The following is a 22,835-nucleotide window of genomic DNA, read 5'->3' on the forward strand; positions in this document are numbered from 1 at the left end:
CAAAAAAAAAAGTCAAGACAACCAGTGTATTTTACAGGCAGAACATAGTTGCACTCCATTTTATTGATTTTATTGTTTTACAAAAACAAGAGAATGAGAGAATGCATAGAGCGAGCCGCTGGGGAACGACTGCATGACCACATGAAGAGAACACCGAGGGAGGAAAGGATAAAGGCAACAACTTGTCTCAAGAGGTCTTTTTTTTTCTTTAAAAGAAAAAAGAGAAAACACTGTTTGAAGGTTTTTACACACTCACACACTCTCACAATCGACCAACAGCACACCGACAAAACTGAAGAGATGCATAGAAGTTTAAATCTCCTTCATTTGTACAGCAGAAACTAAGTGTTGGAATACTGAAATTTCCGTCAAAGTCCGTGGAAGAAAAAAAAAAAGAGAGACAGTTTCCAAGACCAGAGAAAGTGTGTTTGCTTGTTATCTGGAGTAAAACGGTTCTACTTCCTTCGCATGTGAAGCATGAAAGCATGAATGAGAAGAGCTAAGACGGTTCATATGAAGATCTGTTATCTGCATGTGTGTAAAATGTTCACATTAAAGTTGGGGAGCGTTTCCGGTCGGACAGCGTCAAGACTTCACTTCTCTTCTGACGTTAATGTTCAACTGGAAACATCCTGAAATGTATTGCTGCCACATCAGGAAATGAACATTTAACCATGTTTTACTCTGACATTCAAGCTAAAACTTCAAGGTTTATTACGGACCATTTCTAAATCTGGTGAAACTAAGTGAGGAACCGTTGCCATGGAGCAGAAATGTAAAAATTCTGACAAAATATGATTCACCACCACATAATGCTAACCTTTCACAATCTCAAACTTTTTCTTTTTTACAACTACATTGAAAGTTTTACAGATGAACATCACAGCACAAAAATGTTCACATTACAATAAAGTTAGATAAAACATAACACATTCCCACATGCTAAGTTATTCAGTTGGAACATATTATTAACATATTGATCTCTGATGAGGTGATAATCTGAAAATTTACATTTCATTCACTAAAACTGACCAAATGATGAGACTGCTGGCATCGTATAACATGAAAAGTTCCACAATAAAATGTTAAATATCTGCATTATGTGGCAGTGTATTGTTCTGACACGGAAGTTTTGTATGTTTTTAAGTTTGAGAATATTAATTCATTTTTAATGCAAAAAATTGTACTAACCTTCGAGTCAATTTACAAATGCAACCTCAAAAAGTGATCATCTTTTCGATTTTATAGGATTACCATGTAATGCTAATATGCTTTTCATTTTAAAATCTGTTGTAAATATGTGTGCTCCAATGAAATAAATTGTTTCATCCTCAATTTCACGATTACAAATCCAAGAAAAGCAGGTTTTTGCCCAATTTTGCCTGCATTTCATCGACGCTGTCTGGCGCCTCCTGCAGGAAAAACTAAAAAGGTTTATTTCTGCTGTGGCAGCAACACAAATCCCCAGAAACTGAGTAGTTAAAAAAAAACAAGCAAAAAAAAAATGTTTCTTCCAAAAACACACACATAGGTAGTTGGGGAAAAATGAATATGTGGTTGAAATGCTGTAATTTCACTTGTTGAGAAGACAAACGAACACGAGGAAAGAATCAGACGAACCGGTTTCTTTCCTGCTTCCTTGTAGATAAAGATGATGTGCGTTTCTGAAGAGCTGTTTCCACGTTTCCAGTATAAACTCCAGAGGCCCGTCCTCGCCTGGAGCCGTGAGACCAGACAAAGTGCTACAAGAACTAAATGGGGTTCGGCTGAGGAAAAGGGAACGTCTCCCCTCTCCGTGCACTCTGCCAGAGGCAGGTGGGGGAAAAAAAATGCAACACAGTCATATAACACAGCTATTTCATACACACATCTGTTAAAATCTGTTAATTTACCTTTACTTCACGACGGGTCACGGTTTTAGGTTTTTATTTACATTCCAGTGGTTCGAATGGAGGATTCCATACTGCTTCGGTTTGGCGGCTTCTTAACCTCCGTCCAGTTTCACAGACGACTCGTCTTCAGCATTTCAGCTACTTAGCATCACGTGACAGTGGATTAAATGGCAACGCGGGGGTATTGAGTAGAAACGTGAAGGAAAATGTTAGCATGTTAGAGAACTGAAGTTTCCAAATCGAAGCCAGAAAATTAGCGTCATGTGGTTGTGTGTCACGTAGGAACAAACAATTCTAATAACGTAATGTGGTTATGTTTTGATATAATGCCTTAGAGTTTGAAGTTGAAACCGTGATAATTATTCTGCAACCCGCAAAAAATTCACTCTGAAGACGTGAAAACTTCCACGTTACGTCACGATGAAATTTTATCGCATACTGCAACATTTTGAAGTGATAATCCGAGAAACGGTCGACTGCATGTTGTCAGAACAGTTGATGAAACGACCATGAAGGGTGCGTTGGCGTTCAGCTGAGCTGCGTTTGTGCGTTGTTGGCGGTGAGCCGCGGTCCTCAGCCATGTTTCACCAGCGTGAACAAGAGGACAGCGACTCACTGTACCACCTAGTGGGACAAAATCGTACTGCAACACTGGATTTTACAGGTTTGGCGCCACTGCAGGTTTGAAAACATGAAAACTTCTCCAATACAGTGTGTTCATGTTGTCAGATGCATGAAAATCAAAGTTCGGAGAACCCAGACAGCTACAGTTCTTTCTTTTAAGGTCGTATTTTCTCAGAATTGATAGTTAAATTTGAGATCGGTTTGGTTTTAATTAGTCAGGACCTCGATACCGTGACTCTTCATATGGATAATCTTTGACGAGGTGTGTTAGCATTGAGTTGTTAGCGAGCAAACTTCCTCCATCACGAGTACCGACCACCTTCGGGTAAGTGCTTCTGTTTTTCATTTATGTAAATCTTTCACTCAGGAAGCCTGGTTGCACATAAGTGGAACTTTAACATCTACACGCAAGGCACATCTTCCGTTCGCCTCTCCCGCTCATTGCCTGCCCTGAACTCCACCCTCCGCCCTCCTCCCAGGCTCCGGATCATTCGTCCCACCTCCAGATGTCTGGTAGCTACCGAGTGTGGCGGTGAGGGCTGCAGGGATTGCTGGATCTATTCCTCCTCTACATTAGTATGGTTAGAGGCAGGTGGAGTCTGACGGAGATAAAGGACACCGGGAATTCATTCCTCCAACCAACTCGAGGGTCAGCTCCACGTCCTTTTGGTTACAAACACAAACTTTTTTTAAAACTTTTTTTTAAACACCTGCTCGTGTCGACCAGAGGGTGGGGTCACAGAGAGTCGTCCCAGAGGAAGTCCGGGGTGGAGGGGTGGGGTGGAGGGGCTTTAACCGTTCAGGAGGTAGACCACCAGCTCGTAGGTGCACATCATGATGGCGGTGTTGGGGATCTGGCGGACCAGGTGGGTGGTGAGGCCGCGGTAGAGGGCGCGGTAACCCTCCTCTTTGGGCACTGTCGTTAGAGTCTGGAAGAAGGAGCGGTACTTGGTGCCCTCCTCACGTAGCCTGGTGCGGATCACCTCTGTACAGGGAGGGAGGGAGGGAGGGGGATTACAAACAGGAACGGCCGTCCCAACCTGCAGCTGTGAGCATCTTTACATTTATAATCAGACCTGCTTCAACGAGAAATATGTGAAATGGCTTTATGAAAATATGTCTCGAAAATTATTTTAACCACTAATACTAATACATTTAATTTGATCTATTTAGACTTTTTTGTGCAAATTTTTGATAAAATTAGAGGTAGTCTCTTTTAATCTTAAAAAAAACAAACAAAAAAAAACATATCAAACAGCCTGCAGTGTTTCCTCTATTTCAATGTCGTCAAATATTGACTTGTTGATTCATTTCAACCATGACAGCACTGAAAAACTGTCAACATTGTGGAAACCAGCAGAGCTGCACGGTGTGAGGTGATAACAATGCGGTAACAATATGATTCATTTATCATGAATCACAAGTGCATGATGGGATTGTCTGCATATCTGCAGGTTTGTTCATTCAAATGACGACGTGATGTTGGTTAAATCCAGTTAATGGCAGCTGGTACGAAGAGCACGTGAACCATGGAAGAAAGCTTAATTAACCCGGTTCAACAGGTACAGATAATTCCTTCAGTAATCTATGGAGCGCTGCAGCGTTTAGATAAAACCTGTTGTAGGTTTGTATGAACGGATGTGTTAATTTGTTAGCCGGAGGAATTTAGAGATCAAGTTGTGGCAGAACGCCACCCAGTCCGGATCACTTTCACAACAGTTTAAGAGCAATTATTACAGCAGTAATTGTATACAGAAGAAAGGTTCTTTTCTTTGTGTGGAAAAAAAACATGAAGATATAAAAACATTTCCACCTCTTCAAGACTATTTGTTATATATTGGCTCTCACCGTGAGGATAAGCGATGGTCGTGGCACACGTCTTGGAGGTGGCGGCGGCGAGCATCATGCCCACAAAGTCTGAGGCGTCCTTGGACGACTCCTCCTCCTCGTCCATGTTCTGCGGCGCTTTGGCCTCCAGGAGGCGCCGCTTAATGTTTTCATAGATCACAAAGTGGATCACAGTCTCTGAGATGCCGGCGTAGGACGCCGACATTCCCCTGTAGAAGCCCCGCAGGCCGTCCGCCTGGTACACCCGGCGCACGCAGTCGAAGGCGTTCATCCGCCGCTCGCCTCGGTTCCTGGGGGGACGGGGCAGAGCGTCAGGAGGCGGGCGGTTGAAATGTGACGACCTGTAAACCACGTGCGGCGTGTTTACCTGGCGTCCAGCTGTAACCGAGTCTTTATGAGCCAGATGGGGTTGGTTGCTGTGATGGCTGTAAAACCTGAGGAGGGATAAAACACAGATTACACACAACCACAACCTCACACGAGAGACACACACTCATCATATCCACTTCATCAATGTGTTGCTTCTAAAAATAGCCATGGTGATAATCTAAGCACAGGACAGAAGTGCAGAGACGGGTGGAAGAGGGGGAGGAAATGAGGAAAAGAAGCAGCGATCTGAGGTGAGTACTCACAGCAGACCTCCTGACAGAAGCAGACAGAGACCCCTGGTGGAGCGGGGGTCTCATGCAAAGGCCTAAAACAGACACAGGCTGGAGTGTGGCAAAGTGTAACCATTCCCCAAGTCTTTAGCAAGACATGTCTGTCGATCACAGCCAATAAACACAAGGGGAACTCCCAACACTGCAACGCAGAGCTGAGCGGTGAATCACTGTGTTTTGGGTTTTTTAATATTCTGGTGTGACGGAGAGAAAACAGAGAAAAGGTCGTCCACACTGCAGCCACTTTCTTCATCTCTCTACAGTAAGTCTCTTTAAGACTCCCTGAAAGTGTTCAGAACAGGCGTCCGGTCTTACAGTGTTTGTAATTTGACACCAGCCTCGACATCCCTTTACCTTGTTGGAAGCTAATCAACAAATTGACCCCGTTTCCTTCACACATACTGAGGTTTAAAATGTCTGCATATGTGAAAAAAATAAACTAATGAAGAAATTAGGCCAAGTTAAGTAGGCAAGAGTTTGAGATTCCTGGTTTACGTTCCTCTTTAGTGTCAGATCATGTTTTAGAACCATTATTCACATTCAATTAATTCGTAACAAAGTAAAGAAAATCATGGATGAGCCTATAAAAGACTTGTTGTTGAACTGGATGACCTTGTTTGGCTAGTTGGCAGCTGTTACATGATGGTTTTGGCTGTCATTAAATACTTAATGACTACTCATATCTACTTGCTTGTTTTCTTTCCCCTCCCTTTCTTTTTCTTGGACTGAAGTACAGAACAGGTGATATTTTTCTTGGACTGAAGTACAGAACAGGTGACAAAGCTACAATAATAAGAACTAAAAATGTGCCCTAATTACAAAGTTTAACTTTCTTTTATAACAAAAATAATCTAAACAGCTGATAGGGCGCAGATCTAACATCAGAATTCAGATCTTTAAACCCTGGAATTGGCATCGAGTCTCTCTGCTGTAGCTACATGGCGCTGACCTCTGCAGGGTTCAGCCGTGCACGGTGCAGATGAGCGCCGTTTTACCACTGGACGGACACAGACTGGGGAATGCTGCCCTTGACCGAGGCGTTGACAGGTCCGAGTCGTGCGGGGCTAAAAGTAGCTCCACGCTGGACGGCAAAAATAACTCGCACCAACATGCTGAGGTCGCTGGACTGACTGAGTAACCCACATCCCTCCAGTCCAACTGGATCAGAGTCAACAGGGGACAGCACAGGCTCTCCTTCACACACAGAACGGATTCAGCCACACGATGATACGTGGACTTGTTTCATTCTTAAGATGGAGTACAGATTTTCGCTGAGAAGCACATCTGGTGATCTCGCTTTTAAATGGGGTGTTTTAGGGTCTGCAAATCCTTTTAAAAAAAGAAATTAACTTTTATTGGCTCTGGAAGTGAAATGTTGGTCAACAATTTGGCTTTTTTTCCAGGAATTGACCAAACGCTTCTACAATTTACCACAATGTGAAAGCAGCAATGTAAAAAGTGACGCCATTTGAAAACAAATGGAGTGTGGAATAAAAATGGCGGTGGCAGCATCACGCTGTGGGGATGCTTTTCAAACGAGTGCCCTGCAAGCTTTGTCAAGGTAAAGCAGATAGAGGGAAATCCAGGTGAAGAGCTTTATTCAGCCTGCAAGAGAGCAACAACTTGAGAAGTTTTACCATCTGGTGAGCACACAGCAAAGAAACTGACGACATTAAAAACATGAACTCAAGCCCCGTTTAGACGATGCTTCTGGGGGAAAACAGAAAATCTTTGTTGTTCCATCAACAACTGGAATCACTGAGTAAAATCTGATTTAAGATTTTTTTTTGTAAACTTCATCAAAAATAAAAGAGAAGATGATTCCATTTCTATATGTACACCTACAGCGAGTGAAAGAACAGTTCTATCCTAAAGTATCACCTCTGTGCATCAAAGCACAGCACTGTGTTTTTTTATCTATTAATTTTTTTTGACAGGATCTATCAGCAGGCCTCCTGATGCGTCACTCCGGGTCGACAGTTACCTGCCATTCCTGCCGACACCATGTGCACCTGGGTGGAGTCCGCTTCCAGCACGCCATTCAGCTTCTCTTTGGCTGTGGAATAAGCAGCGAAGTAGATCGCCCTGTGGGGAGAAAAAGTAATCAAATCAAGAAACCATCAGGATGTATCTGGCCTCCAGTCGCGGTCTGGTTTATCAGTTCTTGGAAGTTACAAAATCAAATGCACCCTGTGTCGGCTTCAGCTTAATGAGCTCGAAAAATTCATTGCATGTGACGCCAATGCTAGACAAGATCTTGTCAGCAAACAAGTGAGCGATTCAGTCGGGGCGTGATTTCACGCATTTTCAGGGAATTATCCCCGCTCGTCTCACTAATTGAACAGATCATAAATCTCATGGGTCGCGCTCGTGCAAACACAGCAGCAGTGTCAGCGCGGCTCGGAGGGACGCTAATGGCACTCAGAGCCCGTCCACCACATCAGACGGTGTGTGTGTTTGTCTGTTAATGAGCATCGTCTCACCGCCGCAGCATCACGAGCGCCAACAGAACACTCGGGGTCTGCTTAGCGCCGCAGCGTTAGCCGACGTCCGCGGACATTAGCCTCCACTTTGCTTCCTCTCTTTATCCACTGGAGCAGTTAACGATAATGAGTAAATGCTGATTCCACCATTCAGGTTTTAATCACCATGACAAGTCATTTAGCACGGATTTTTTCTTTCAATCATTTATCATTACCTGCTTTAATACAGACACTGCATCAAACTATTAAATGACATTCCAGTTACAGAGCATGGAGATAGGAAACATCCAATATCAGAACAGAACACTGAACTATGAAATGCAACAAAAAAAATCCAAAACAATGCTTCCTGTTTTTTTTATAAATAACAGTAAATATTAATATCTCTGAAAAAAAATCCTCAGAAACACTTCAATGAAACAGAAACAGCTTCACTTCCTCTTAGTTATGGCGTTTATTTCCCCTGAATGTAGATCCAGCACCTGACTCAGACAGTGAATGAGAAATGAATCCTATTAAGATCACAAAATGGGTTTTTTTCTTGGTCAAAAGGATTTTATTGTATGATGTTCTTGACGACTGTCACGTTTTACCGTGGCACCACGCCTGCTACTGTTACAGCTCGTAGGTGAATCTATCTTTATTATTTTCAGTAATAACTCTTAAAAAAAAAAACCTCCTGTGGTCCTTTTGTTGACAGAGGCAATAAGTTAGAAGGCTTGAAAAAAGCCAGTGTGTAGGCCATGTTGTGTGACGTGAATGATGAACTTCTGTAATATCTGGAGCTGGACTGTCAGATGTTTCATCAGAGAAAACATGAACAGCAGACAGTTCATGCGGCACGTTTTGATTCTTTGGTGTATTTACTAGTGAGCTGTGGCTGATCCCCGGCGTTGGCACGCTGCCGTCCCGCCAGTGAAGACGTCTAACTGTAGACATGTTAACTAAATGTTAGCTCACTGCTCAGAGCGCCCACGCTCCGTTCTCACTGCTGAAGCTTTTCATACCCTGTTAGGTTTCATTTTCAGGGTGAATGCAGAGAAAAGCAGCCACACACCCTGTTTTTCTCTAGTTTTTGACCTTTTTAAATGTAGAAGCTGTTATTAGATATGACTCATGGCTGAGGACTTTAGAACATCAGCCTCTCTGGATATTTCTGAAATATCAGCCAATAGTCCAACAACAGCAAAACCGCTGACATTATGAACGCAGCTTTTCATTACTCCACTTATCGGTAATCATCTCAGGAAGAGCTGCATGTTTCTCCATTGCAGACTGAAAAGCTGGTGCACACCCCAGTCCCCATGTTGAATATATATTTGCATTGAACTTACCTGGAAGGTGCCACGCCCACTAGGTTTGGCCCCAGGCCCCTGAAGAGCGAGCGAGGGCCTTCCTTCTCCAGTATCAACCTGAAAAACAAACAAGAGGGTGAATCTGCACGTCCCAAGATCCTGCTGGTTTCCACGGACTTCCTGATAACAGAAAACTCATCGTTCGGTTCTCTCATGTCTGCCGTCACCAGTAGCAAGCAAACCAGCGCATCTTGAATACGCAGCGACAGATCTTATGTAATCCATGCAGTTTTGAAACAGATCCACTTCATTGAAGTCATTATACAAGCATCAGCATGTTGGCGTGCTTACAGCACATAAACGGGGCCGTCAATCAGAAGGAGCTTGTGTGCTGGAGCTGTATGTATAATTGACATTTTAATTAAATTCATATCTCACACCGAGTTGAGTTTATTCTCCTTTCTAGAACCACCTTGAAGATAAAATTTCCCTTTTTGGACATGTGCCAGAAGGACCTTTAGCCCACATTCAAAGGCCTGGAAAAAGCAGGGGACCTAAGAATAGCAAAAAATCCTGCAAACATTTTTAGATGGCTGAACGTTTCAAACCCAACCAAGTCCAGGAGACAAAGTCTGAGAGTTGGTTCTTGCGTACGAAGAACATTCAGTTCACTTTTGGAGTATACAGAGTATCAAGCTGCACAGTTTTGTTTTTTTCTGAAAAGCAAGCGAGCTGCTTCCAGAGCAAACAGGAGGCGTTAACGCAGGCCCTGAAAAGCTCATTTATACTGGAAGTTTTCTGAGAAGTGCCTTCAAACACAAGCTGTGCCTCAGACCTCTGAGTCATGTCTCAACATCGGAGTGGCAGACTGGCTCGGCCGGCAGCAGAAGGTCTTTTAAACTGAACGCCTTCACACCTTACCTGCAGCATTAAAGCCCCAAATCACTTCAGACTTATCAGTTCAGTTTCCACTAGAAATCCACCGTCTTTCATGAAAATCCCACCGAATGAAAAAGAAACCCCAGTCGGATTTGTTTGGAAATTTCCTGTTTGGCAGCAGTGAACGGTGTGTGAGAGCTTCTGTGTGACGTTTTCGTAAACTTTGAGGTTTCAGAGGAGCAGGAGAGGAAATCAGCCAGACTAAACAACAATAACAACAACAATATGCTGTGTGCTGAGGGAGAAACCATGACTCTGCAGAAGTGTCTGGGGAATAAAGTATCATTGACTCCCTTGACAGGAATCATAAAACTGGAGTGTAATGTAAACAGGGGGACCTTTTCAAAAAGTAGCCTCTCTCCGACCACCGTTTATGTGCAAGTGGGCATCAAAACGCAACGAAACCTTTGCATTTTTGCTTTAAAATGTTGTGCAAACAGGGACAAAAATATGTATTAATAATTAATTATAAGAAATACATTCATCATGCTAGTTAAATTAATTATGTGGAGTGTTGTGAATGTGAATCTATGATTTTAAAATCCAATTGCTTTGGGATTCGTACTCCCAAATAACTGCACTCCCTTTCTTTTGCTTCAGATTCCCACCAGACCTTAAAAAACCTTCTGTCTTTTATTCTCACCCATTATCAGCAGTTCACACTGTTGTAGTTGACCAAGTTGTTGTTTTCTTGATTTTTGTGGATTTTAACTCTCACTTCTGCCCTTTGGCCATCAGATACGGCTCCTACTAGAGGAGGATTGATTCTATGTTTCATGTGACAGCTTCCCGTCTGACTTGACATCAATAATCTATATATTTAAAGACTAAAGTCACGAGACACTGCAGATCTGACCAGCGTTATGTAGAATTTCTGCAAACCGCTCTGAATGTTGCATTGCATCAATGACTGTCTGAACCTGCAAATGTGTGAACTGAGGTGAGATGCGAGTACTTCAGCCCAGAAATGCCTCACTTATTTCTGCCCTTTCCACATTTCTCTGCCCTCCTTGGGTCCATGCAGCTGTCTGACTGTGCAGTGCACGGACATGGGTAACCTATCAGACTGTTGCGATGTGAACACTGACAATGGTCACAGTGCATTGAATGCTTTGAGTGTGGAAGTCATTGGGTGCTCACTTGAGACAGTGCAGGGGGCCCGGGGGGGCCACGCGGGCCACGCTGGCCCCATTGACGGTGCTGAGCTGGACCTCAGACACGTACAGGGTGATGGAGGACGACTGCAGACGAGTCTTCACCACTTCCAGAGGACACGTCAAGATGGCTCCGACAGTGCCTCCACATCTGAAGGCAGAGGTAAGAGAGCGGGACGTGAAGGAGAGGAGAAACAAACAAAACAACAAACCGTCCTAAATCGCTGCCCTAGCCAGTCAGTAAATGGTGCAGTGGGTGGAATTTCAGCGATCCCTGACACGTGGTGAAGAAGCAGCACACTGCCAAAGCAAAGCGAGTCAGGAATGTTTTGTGTCTCTTGCGTCCTTTCAGTCAGTGGTGCCCAACCCGATTCCAGGAGAGCCTCTGTCCTGCGTGTTGCAGTTCTCTGCCTTTCTTCAACACACCTGAAAGCACTGAGAGGCACATGAGCGGGTTCGTTCGGTGCTTGGCGATAACAGAATCATCAGATCCTGGTGTGTTGGAGCAGAGAGAGCGTTAAAACGTACAGGACAGCGGCTCTCTGGGAACAGGGTTGGTCATCCCTGACTCAGGCTCACAGATCTACAGATATTCTCAGAACAATGAACCTTTCTCTCATTACATAACTGGAAAAAATTCCACTATTCAGCAGCTCTAACCCTAACTGAATGGATAACTGAGTGAATCTAAACTGGGTTTTAATTCAGTTTGATTAAAATAAAAAAGATGTACACAAACACAGAAATATGATGGAAACAGTATCTTATTAAAACCAAGCTGCCAGTTACAGATGTGAGAACATTATTGCCTAGTTGGTGCCTCTATTCCTGACCTAGTTTGATGTGGCCACTCAAGAAGATTATTTACCCACCCTGTTGGTGAGGACTAAAGAGGGAAAAAAAATCCTGAAATTTAAGAGTTTCATCAGGATACTTCTTGAAGTTGAGTTTGTGAGATTAGAGTTTGAATCCCGGCTGCAACAGGAAGGACAACCGGCATATAAACAGTAACTTCCTGTACAGATTCGTGTAAAAGGAGCAGCGGATTATAAAGATGTTCATGAATGAATCAAATGAACTTACAAAAAAAAAGCTTTAACTTGCTTATGAGTGAGGAGTAGAACAGGTTTCAACACTCTTCTTGGTGAGACAGAAAGTGTGTCATTTAATTACAGCAGTATTAACAGCATTTTAATGAACTGATCTTCCAGGAAAGACTGTTAAAGCGAGGACACATGAGCATTATCTCCATGCATTAGACAAAGAAGTTACGCTACAAGGGGTCACACTCTGCACTGCCAGATGGGAGGAGATCAAAAGTTATCTGGCGTTAATTTTCAAACGACATCAAAGTGTGGAGTGAGTCCTGTCACAGAGGTGAACTCATGACGGGGCACGCAGGTGACTTGTGTCGAGACAGGAGCAGCACACCGATGTGACTTCAGGCTACAGATCAACAAGCAAAACAATGTAAAGAATGATGCATGGTGGCTACAGGCCCAGTTCCTCAACATGTGGGAAGAAGGCTACCAAATCAAGCCAGGTCTGGTGATTTAAAAAAATAATAATTAAAAAAAAAAAATCGACAGACATTCATTTGAATTAATTTACCCTCCATTTATTTGTTTAATTTTTTTAACCACTTTCTTTAACGTTGCTGCTGGGTGAGGGCTTCCACCTGACCTCCAGATTTCCACCACACTGAGACCCACAGCAGTGACGGATTTCGAGCACTGATTCGTAACCTTTCTATTGAGGGGACCTGATTTTAACCAGTGTAAACTGAGATGATCCAACCCACACGCCCTGTAAAAATTACCAAAAAAAGATGAATGAATCTCATACCACAGGATATGAGAAATACAGTTCCTTTGTTATATTCTGCAACAATGTCTTCATTTCTCAGCAAATGAACCCTTTCAGTTCACATAACGTGCTGCTTCTGCTTGCAGTTTCAAACTTCCCTTCACCAGTTTTTACCAACAAAAAATATGCATTAAACTCTAATTTATTTTTTCCGACATAACCCACTTGGTACAATCTTTCTGAATGATTAATCTGTTGTCTTTAGCCCGACACTAATCTATGTTTTTCTCCATCTGCGCGCATTTTCAATGTAAAAGTTTGAACGTAGAAGTTTTGGAAGATGAAACAGTTAAATGCATATTCATCTTTTTCTAAGACATAAAATAATGTTATTCCACTTAAAATCATCAAGGCTTTGCACTGTCTGATTGGGAATCACTGGCCTAGAGGTCAGACAAGTGGACTTGGGATCAGACGTTAGCAAGTTTGAATCCCACAGCAAACAAGTCTATATTGAGGGTCAAGCATGACCTTTGACCCTCAGTCCCTTGGAGCACCTCAATGTGGCTGCCCACAGAAGAAAAAAATTCCCCAAGGGGATTAATGAAGTTGTTAAACTCCTCAATCACACACACTTCTTGTTAATCCTCACAATGAAACCCTACAACAGCTGAAGTGACAATGGTAGCATTCACTTCAGATTCTTGGTGTAATACTATTAAAACACTCCAGTCTTGGCATATCCAGTAAGTCTGGACTGAACCTTAGGTACAGGTCATGTTTTGGTAACTTGATAGCAAAACATCTACAAATCTGGCACATTTCTGAAGGTTGCACAGGTCAATTCAAGAGAAATGTTGCTCAAACATGACAAACCCAGAGTGAGTGTAAACATCTCCCCAGTGCCACAACCACAACTTATTTATTTTTGTATGAGGAAAAAGTTTACGCCCTCCCCCAGATCCGAGTGCTTTTTTTTCTCTCTCAATGACCTTTAGTGGAAGTGTGCCCACGTTTGTTTTGGTGTACACTTAAAGCCACCGCCACTTCTAAACCCCCTCGTGTTTTAATCTAATCTGGGTTATGTTGACATTTCATTAAAACGAGGGAATGTCATTGAGATGTCAACTCCTCTGTGACAGCATGCATGGGAAAATGGTTAACTGACAACAAATTACATTTTTGATTACGACCGGAATCTAATCCTGGGTTACAGATTACAAGGAGACTCCAACGTGGATGTGGTTAGCAGCAGCTAGCTAAATACTCACCCTCCAGCAAACAGATGAACTAGGGTGTCTCTTTGGCTCATTCTGGATCATATTCGGGAACCTTCGGCGGGACACCTGGAAGCGGAGATGCTGGAGGTGGTGGTGGGGTAGCCGAGGAGGGGGTAAATACCCCGGAGGAGCGAGGAGGAGGTGCTCAGAGCTGCTGTGTTGTGGTAGAGGTCAGCTGGAGAAGCCTCGGTATGTAACGGCTAGCTGCTAGCTACGTTAGCCGCCGATGCTAATGGCTCTCCGGGAGAAGGAGGCGGAGGGGGGGCGGTGAAAGACCGCCGGAGCGGAGCGACAGGTCACGGCGTCAGCTCCACCGCGGTCTTATGAATGCTGGGGGGTAATTCCAGACTCCGGTCGGGTCGGTTCTACTCGGTTCTGCTCGGCTCCGTTCGGCCTCCCTCACGTTCACGCGCTCTCAGGCTCACTGAGCTCCGCGAGGCTCGGATCGCAGTGTTTATCGTCGAAAGGGAAGCCGCAAAACAGAGACGCTGATTGGCTGAAAAGCCCCGCGAGCCCGCCCCCTTTCACTACCCGCTCACGTGACGCGGCTCTCCCTTTGAAGGGAGGTAGAGGTCCCGTCCGGGGGTCAAGTTCAGATAAACTTAAAAAAGTCAACTAGTGAACTTTCCACTGGAACAAGCAACTGAAGAGCATCTCTCATAAGTGGATACATCTGTAAAATGCCCGAGGACGAGAGACTCACCAATGTAAAGCACAAAACACTGAAAACAAGATAGCACTGGCTCTGGCCCTTTTCAAACATGTGCAACTAGATATGTGTTTTATAAACATGCTTGCAGATTTATCTATGTTAAAAAAAAGCTGAATTTCTGTTCAAATTGCAAGGTGGTTCACCATCTGAAGCTGCGGCAAGCCTCACCTCACTTCACCTCAGATTGCACAATCCCATAGAAACTGCATTGAGCCTATATGAGTTTAACTCTAATTATTTAGCTTTCTCCCTGTTTGTCACCAACTTACCATTCATAGACAAGTCCTCACATTCCACAATATACGTGAGATAACCACAGTGGAGTTCTTAGCATTCATTTGCAATTAAAAAAAAAGAAAAAAAAAAAAGAAAAATTCCACCTAAAATTGCTTTAGCATGATGAAGTCTGTATTTTTTAAATTTCCCATCCTGAAAGTATTCTGAAACCAAACAAATTCTGAAGGAGTGATGATGATGATGATTTTATCATACCGATTTTTTTAAATGCATGAGCTCATGCAGATTGTTTATTAAGCCACAGTACAATTGTGATGGCATATTATACAGCCAGAAAGCTGCAGGTCACATGATTGTTTCTCTGAGCTGATATACATTTAGCAACAAGTCCTCCAACTCATACTACCGCAGCTGTTGCTAAATTTACATTTGGAAACACACATTGTTTGCAGTTTTGTACCATTTATCTGTGATTGTCTTAGGCATTGTTGTTTTGACAATCATAGATAAATGGCACAAAATTGCAAACATTTTTGAAAGAGAATAACATTTGATTGATAGAGTAAATAGTGTGCTCTTGCATGATTAATGTGGTATTTAGTCCATCTATATTACACAGATAACAAAATCAGGAACAAAAATGTGTTTATGGAATTACAGCTTTAACTTACAATTATTTGACATTTCTGGAAAAAATAGGGGGTTTATCATGTTTTTCCTGTACATGGGTTTCCTCCATTCATGCTTGATTTCCTCCAATCCTCCAGGGAAAATGCCTTTGAGGTACAGTTGTTCCTCTAAATAGCCCCTAGTTGAGAGTGTGTGTGACTCCCGATGTGTTTTCAGTGGTTGCTCCGTGACTTGTCCAGGTACACCCTGCTTGCCTCATTGACTTTATGCTTATTATGCACGTAAACATGCAGTAATAGCAGTTTTCCTCTCTCATCTTTCTATATGACCTACTGAACTGTTGATCAACTTTGAGCGGCATATCAAATGTGCGAATTTGCACAATCTGTGCATTTCATGTGTTTTACTTTGTGAATATGACAATATTAGCATTTTAATTGCCCTTGTATGAATGGTGCTATACAAATAAACTTGCCTTACTTTGCCCGGCCTTTAGATGCTGCTGTTATGGCGAGGAATGTCATTTCCTCATCGTATTTTTTTGTTACGGATCTTGTAATGCTTTTTTCAAATCAGCCCCTCAGTGTTCCATATTCTCTGCACATTCTCTACACTCCAACAGACGTGTTTGTGCCACAGGGTCAACCAATTAGATGTCAAAGATTTGTTTGTTTCACCTCCAGTCTGATCGCTGTACTCGTATTTTTTGCAGTCCAAAGCCAGAAACTCTCTGCATCTGCAGGCTGTTGAGGCTAAAAGAAATAATACTGAAATCAAAGCATAACAATGACACTATTATCACCTCAGGCAATTCTGAATTTTTTACACTTTACTGTAGAAAAGTCCCAGTATCATTTATTAATAAAAAATGCTGATTTTTTTCACACATGTTTACAAATGGAGGAATAATTGTCTTGCTTTGGATGTAATATTTTAAAATACTTCAGAATATCAGCTATTTTCAAAATCTTTTCTCACCATCAATTTCTGCATTATGTTAACGTCCCAAAATATTCAGGTTATCTGAAATGACAAAAAAGGAAAAGAAAAAACTTTTAATTCATATTTAAGATCAAACTTTTTTATTTACTATTGAAAAATACATTGTATATAATCTGTGATTGAAATCTGGTAATGGTAATGAAATGGATTTTGAAGTGCAGTGCTGAGTGTGGCCACCTTAAAATGAACCTGGATGTATGATGATAATCTGGAATTAACGATAATATTTCAATTAAACTTTAACAGGTGGGTAAAAATAATTCATTATTCTCTTCATTATAATAAAATCACCCTAAAGCAATATAATTTACAGACTATTTAAAAACTTCAAGAGAAACTGAAGCATCCCAAAGCTGATTTCCTGTTTTGTTGTCATATTATTTCCAAATTAGACCTCCCCAAAGCATTTATAACACATAATTGGAAGATTTATTTCCTGGCAGAAGAAATAGAAGGATTCAGAGGATGATTTCCCAATCAGCATCACGTTTGATGTATTATTTTTTTTTTCCATAATTGATTCACATTGCATCCCATGACCAGGTTCAAAGTTTTGCCAAATGCACAGAAGCTCATCACTGACTGTGCTATAAATGCAGGTAACTATGTTATGCAACTGCACTAAACTGGATTTTGGAAATTACAGTGACCTCCACCCATTTTTAGTGTAAACTGCTCACTCAGAGGTCCCTTTGTGTGGTTCACCTTTGGAAACTGTGTGTGTGGATAGGAAAAAAGAAGAAGAGGAGATGAACTGAAGCTGGAGGCTGAAAGTAAATGAGGTTTTCCAATTTGTTGAGCAGAATAAAATCCATACGCCACTCAATTTTTTAATTACAGACATGGCTTAACCAGACCAAGATCATGTGCAGCAGTGTCTCCTGTAATCCTGTTATTCTCCGACTGTATGAGAGGCTGAGAGGCACGAGAGGGCGAGTGCAGAGGTCGATGTCCAGCTTCTTATCTCTCACACTTTCTGCATGTGGGTTGAGCGCTCCCAGGAAAGAAAGTTGAAATCATGTTTGTGCTCATTGAACAGGTCAAGTTCGGGTTATTTTTATGAGTACCTGTGAAAAACTGCAAAATGCATGAATGAAACTGAGCTGAGCTCAGTGGATCAAAGGAGTGCCGTTGTAGATTCAACAAAACAAGCAGGACAAATAGCTTTTAAGAACCAACTGATACATGGCAGAAACAAGTAAAATAGACCAATCACCAAAACCATGAAGTGTGAAAAGACCAAACAAGAAAAAAAGAAAACTCTGATTTAGTGCAAACAAAACTGTTTCAGTCATTCATCGCAATACTCAGACAAAATTCTGCAATATTTGTAGCTTGCAAATTTTCAAAGCTCCCACAGCCTTACATTTCATCAAGCCCTTTAACTGAATGCGTTCTGTGTGAATCTCTGATTCAGACTTTCTAAACTGCTTAAAACGTGTTATTGCATTTACCAATTGGATCTGTTCCCACACTATCTGCTCCCCAAACCTCTGCTGTGATGATGTTAGTTAGACAGTGATTGTCTTCCTGTGGGTGCTTATTACTACATTATGTAATCTATGCTGCATCTCAAAGCTTTTTCTTTCTCCAGCTTGATGTCTAAAGGTTCAACTCCTCACTTTTTATTCATGCTCTGGGTGCTGGAAGCAGACTGCGAAAAATCTTGAAACACAGAAGGGACATTTCCAGCGTCTGTAGGCCTCTTTTTCCTCACCTGATGGGAGGTTGGGTTCCTGGAAGTCTGTTCATTCCATAGATGGGTTCAAGTCCGTACAACTGTGGTGGACCTTGAAACCAAACTGTTTCAATCCGACACCAAATAAAGGGTCTTTACGTGCTGTCATCTGTTCTGGAAAATCTCTGATTCAGGTAGACTGGGTTCAGCTGCGCAGCGTCGAAATGGTTTGCTTCCCTTTTCCCAGCTGCTTTATCGCGTCAACTGATGAAGCCACTTGGATAATAGTCTGAGAAAACACCATGAAAGCAGATTATTAATTCACTGTATGTTAAAGTATGTAAAGCAAAGCAAAAAAAAAAAAAGTTGGTAAATTCAGGAAAAAATTGAGCATTTATTGGTTTGTCCGTCATGTTTATCTGCTTTCAGCATCAGCTTTGCCACTTTTTACCACCACATTCATTTGGATTGACCCCTCTGCTGCGACAGCTACAGTTGAACTTTCCTGCTTGAATATCACCCATTTCAAGTAGGAAATTTCAAATTTCGTTGACGTTTTTTTTTTCTTAGCACATTTGAAAAGGTCGATCGCCAGCCAAAGTGCTTTCTTTTACAAAAAAACCCCAAAACAATTAATTAAAAAAAATCACAACAATAATACTAAGGTGTGAAAAGAATTACATATTGCCAATCAAAAATTCTAATTATGGCAGAAATGCTAATTCACCATGCTTTTCTGTTGCCGAGCTATTTGATTTTTTTTTCTTTTTTTACAATCAAGCAAAGAAAGTGGGGCATTTGCAGTAAACATTATTTTTCCTGAAAAAAAAAAAAAAAAAAAAAAAAGAAAGAAAGGAAGCAAAGTCCCCGGCATAGGAGTGAGGACTGTTTGTTTTCCAGAAAACTGTATTTTGGGTCTGTTTGCTCCAGCTCGTCGCCGTGTGTCTGTCTGAAAACAGTCAAATAAAGAAGTTCGTCTGAACTTTGGGAGCAAACACTGTCTGTGAGCATTCAGGCTGGCCTCTAAGATAATGACTGTAACAATTTTCCAAAACCATGCACTGGCTGTTCATGTTGACCTTTGACCTTTGACAGAGCATTTAAAAACACTACCTCCTATTAATATGTGTTCCCACTGTTGTTGTTGAATACAGCGCAGTAAAATGTACCTTTGATCGACAGTTTGACCTGATTTTGTCCCGGTGGGAGATGTTCGAGGCCGTATTTACCTGTCGTCTTCACGATTCAGTCACGTTTCAGAGCCAGCGTCACGCCCTGCACCTATAAACAGGAAGGGTCTCCCTGCCAGCTGGAGGAGGAAGGTTTCCGTCCCGTCTATATTAGGGAGAGAAAGCGAATGTGTGGACACAAACACCCATATTAGGGTGCTCCCTTATGAAGGGGATTGATTGAGGGAAACCCTCACTGTGAAGTAATCTCTGGCTGGGCTGAAATACACAAATGACACCGCGAGTGCTGATGGAGCAACCATGAACACAATTATCAACAGCAACATCACAGTTCTGACCATTTTAAAAGTAATAAAGCCAATAACTCACTTTCTGGAGCATTTTCAACTGTAGTTGTGAATTGTCTTTCTGGTAATGTTGTTTATGTGTGATTGAAAGGATATAACCCTGATTCGTTGCCACCCAGACGTCTTTAACTCACCACAACTCAAGTTCATTGGTGACTCCATACTTTGAATAACTTTCCGATGTTACTAACTGCATATTTAATCTGCGTACTGTTATTTCATATGTTGCAGAGATGGGATTCAATACGTTGTGTTTCTTCTCACTCTTTTCTCCACAATATAACGAATATGTATTTCATCTTTCCATTTGTTTTGTTGATTTATACACTGCGAATCTATTACATGTTGGAACAAACCCCCCAAAAAACTGGTTGTTGGACTGTAACTCTTCTGTTTCAACCATTCTGCTAAAGTCTAAAAATAAATACTTGAGAGCCCAGGAAAGAAACGCAACTTTATGCAGCGTTACTTTTCACAAAGTTCCCTCTGGACCTTCAGTGATCAGTCAACACCGCATAAATCATCAACCAGTGTTCGACTGAACTCTTCACACGTGAATTAGAAAAAAAAAAAAAGAAGTTGCTCCCCAAGAAAACTTCTGTCATTTAACTCTGTTTATGAATTTCCAAGAAAGCAGGCCAAAGGGTTAATGAGGCCCAGGGAAAAGGTGTGTTTTGCTTTGAGGAGATAAGAAGCATGTTTCTAGTTTCTCTACACCCCAGTGAAAGGCATCATGGAACTGCTGGTTAAACTTTAACCAGATTGGGGGCATGGGGTTTATCTGCATGTGACAATGGAGCAGTCAGTCATTACAGAGATACCCACGCTTCGCTCACATGCTCTCTGGTATCCAGGACAGCCCCAGTCTTGGATGTGACCAGTTGGACTTGTTGCTCTACTAAACAAACCTGCAGTGGGAGAGAGCTCCACTGAACTGGGCTATAAACATTTCTTCAAACATGCAAAAACTAAAGCAAAACTACAGCCAGGGACATTTGTGGGACATGAAGATGAGTGTGTCTTCATGTTCTTCAATGCCTTGTTTTGATTGTGCTTGCTATGTGTAATGTTGCTTGCTTGGTCTCACCTTCTGTGTTTGAATCCAAATTGTGCAAAATAATTTTCTATACCTGCGTCAGTAATAAAATATTGCAATACAGGAGAAGGTGATGCTAAGATTTTTTTTTACATTTTTTTTTTTAAACAAAGCTACTGGATATCAGAAGTGATGAAAGGTGGCAGACCTGAAGTATCCTGAGATCTCTACTGCCTGCTGGGGGTGTCTCCTCATTATCTTTGACGGCAGACACCCTACACATGTGTTTGGGAGCTGAGTCAAGAAAACAAAGAAGGCTAAATGACAGGCCAAAACGAATTAACAGATGGATCTAGAACAGCAGCTTTTCGATGAGGATTATCGTCCAGGCATGGAAAAATAAGAGAGAGTTATGTCACGGGTGCATTTTTTTTGCCAGATTTATGACTTACAGTTCAGGAAATATGGTGCGTTTATGTGAGTTTAGACTGCAAGAGGCTACAAAGTCATCTTAACCCCCTAGAAATGAAACCTTTTCCCCTCAGGCTTCTGCTCAGACATGATACAACTTTGTATTCACACAATCTGTCTATGTTTCTTTTATTTGTTGCAGAGATTGTGTGTCTAGCAAAAGGAGCTAATATCAAAAAATAAGAAAGGTTTTAAACCAAATGATGTTTTTTCCTTTAGTGGTTGTTGGTCTTGTGTTTACAGCATGTAAGAATGGCTTTAATATTCTTGTATTCAAGGTTCATCCAATTGTAAGAGTCTCTCACTACTGGATTTTTAGAAACACTATTATTGAATAAAAATGATCTTGAAGTGTGGATAGTTTCATCCAGCCACATAGCTGGATGAACGTCCAGCCGTGTGGCCTTCAAAGGAATGATATAGAAGTCTCACAATAGTCAAACAGAAAGAATAATCGGAACATCTGTTCACAAGTTGATGTGTTCATACATTGATGGAGTGGTTAGCTCTGATATCGGCCGTGAAAGTTCCTCCTTGTTGAAATTAAAGTTTGATGTGTAAATTTGCCTTGAGGTTGACTTGTTAGAGGAGAACATGCTGTGTGCAGCAAAAGGAACCTTTCAACCAATCTGTGTCACGATGAAGTACGGCGGAGGAGGCATCATGATTTGGGGCTGCTCAGGCTTTGGACCACCTTCCACCAGGGTGGAGAAACTGAATCCTTCCTCTGAAGAGGGTGGATTAGAGCCCACACCTGAATCCAACAGACATGTCCTGTCATACGTAAATCTCGGTTTTACTGACGGCGCTGTAATTTCACGGCTGTGCTGGACAAAAACATCAGTTCAATACATTTCATGGTTTTAGATGAAGCGTGTCAAGTTGGCCCTAAACTTGTGACTTAGATACCGTTTTGATCTTATTTTGGAGCAAATTTCTGCAGAAAGTTTTTTGAAGGCTTTCACCCTGTTGATGCTAAAGCTAATTCATTTGAATCATTCATTAAACTAACAATCACAGGGTTTTCCTAACGTATTGCTAAAAAAACCCACCTAACTCGATTACAGAATGTCAACAAATAATGGGTTATCTAATCACATCCATTCATACTGAGGGATGAAACTCATGACCTGACCAAGAATGAATCCAGTCAATGGTAACTTACTCACTGCAGCCAGAACCAAAGTCAACCAGTATCTCGTTATGTCCACACACGCACTCACGCACGCGCATCTGGTTGCAAGGCGTGATTTGGATTCTCTAAAAATTGCATCAGCTGGGCCGTAATGTAGAGCTGCACCTCTGACGGGCTTGATAAAGGACGCCCTCACACACTCCGTGCAGCTAACTTCTTAAAGGCTTTCACATGGCAGCACAAGCACCGGCCTGTCCTTTCCAATCACCCACGCCATCCCCGGCATCACTGTCCCATGACTTCTATTGGCTCTGGCCGTGGTGGGAAGGGAGCAGGTCGGGCTAAGTGCTTGCACGTTCACCAGCCACTCATATGACCGCCGTACCTTCAGATATTAACTGCGGAGGGAAACGGACA

General features: G+C 42.1%; 1 protein-coding gene across 1 annotated transcript; it reads right to left on the reverse strand.

The window, feature by feature from the left end:
* Nucleotides 1-29: 29 nt before the first annotated feature.
* On the reverse strand, nt 30-14,412 carry LOC115400994 (solute carrier family 25 member 36-A-like). Its single transcript, XM_030109113.1, has 7 exons — nt 13,972-14,412; nt 10,881-11,045; nt 8,841-8,918; nt 7,008-7,108; nt 4,732-4,798; nt 4,365-4,654; nt 30-3,501 (listed from the first exon to the last, which is right to left on the reverse strand). The coding sequence occupies exons 1-7, from the start codon at nt 14,010-14,012 to the stop codon at nt 3,308-3,310; spliced, it is 936 nt and encodes a 311-aa protein (XP_029964973.1). The 5' UTR covers nt 14,013-14,412; the 3' UTR covers nt 30-3,307.
* Between the last annotated feature and the right edge of the window lie 8,423 nt (nt 14,413-22,835).

The sequence above is a fragment of the Salarias fasciatus genome, chromosome 14 (assembly GCF_902148845.1).
Source record: "Salarias fasciatus chromosome 14, fSalaFa1.1, whole genome shotgun sequence".
In the NCBI taxonomy this organism is placed as follows: domain Eukaryota; kingdom Metazoa; phylum Chordata; class Actinopteri; order Blenniiformes; family Blenniidae; genus Salarias; species Salarias fasciatus.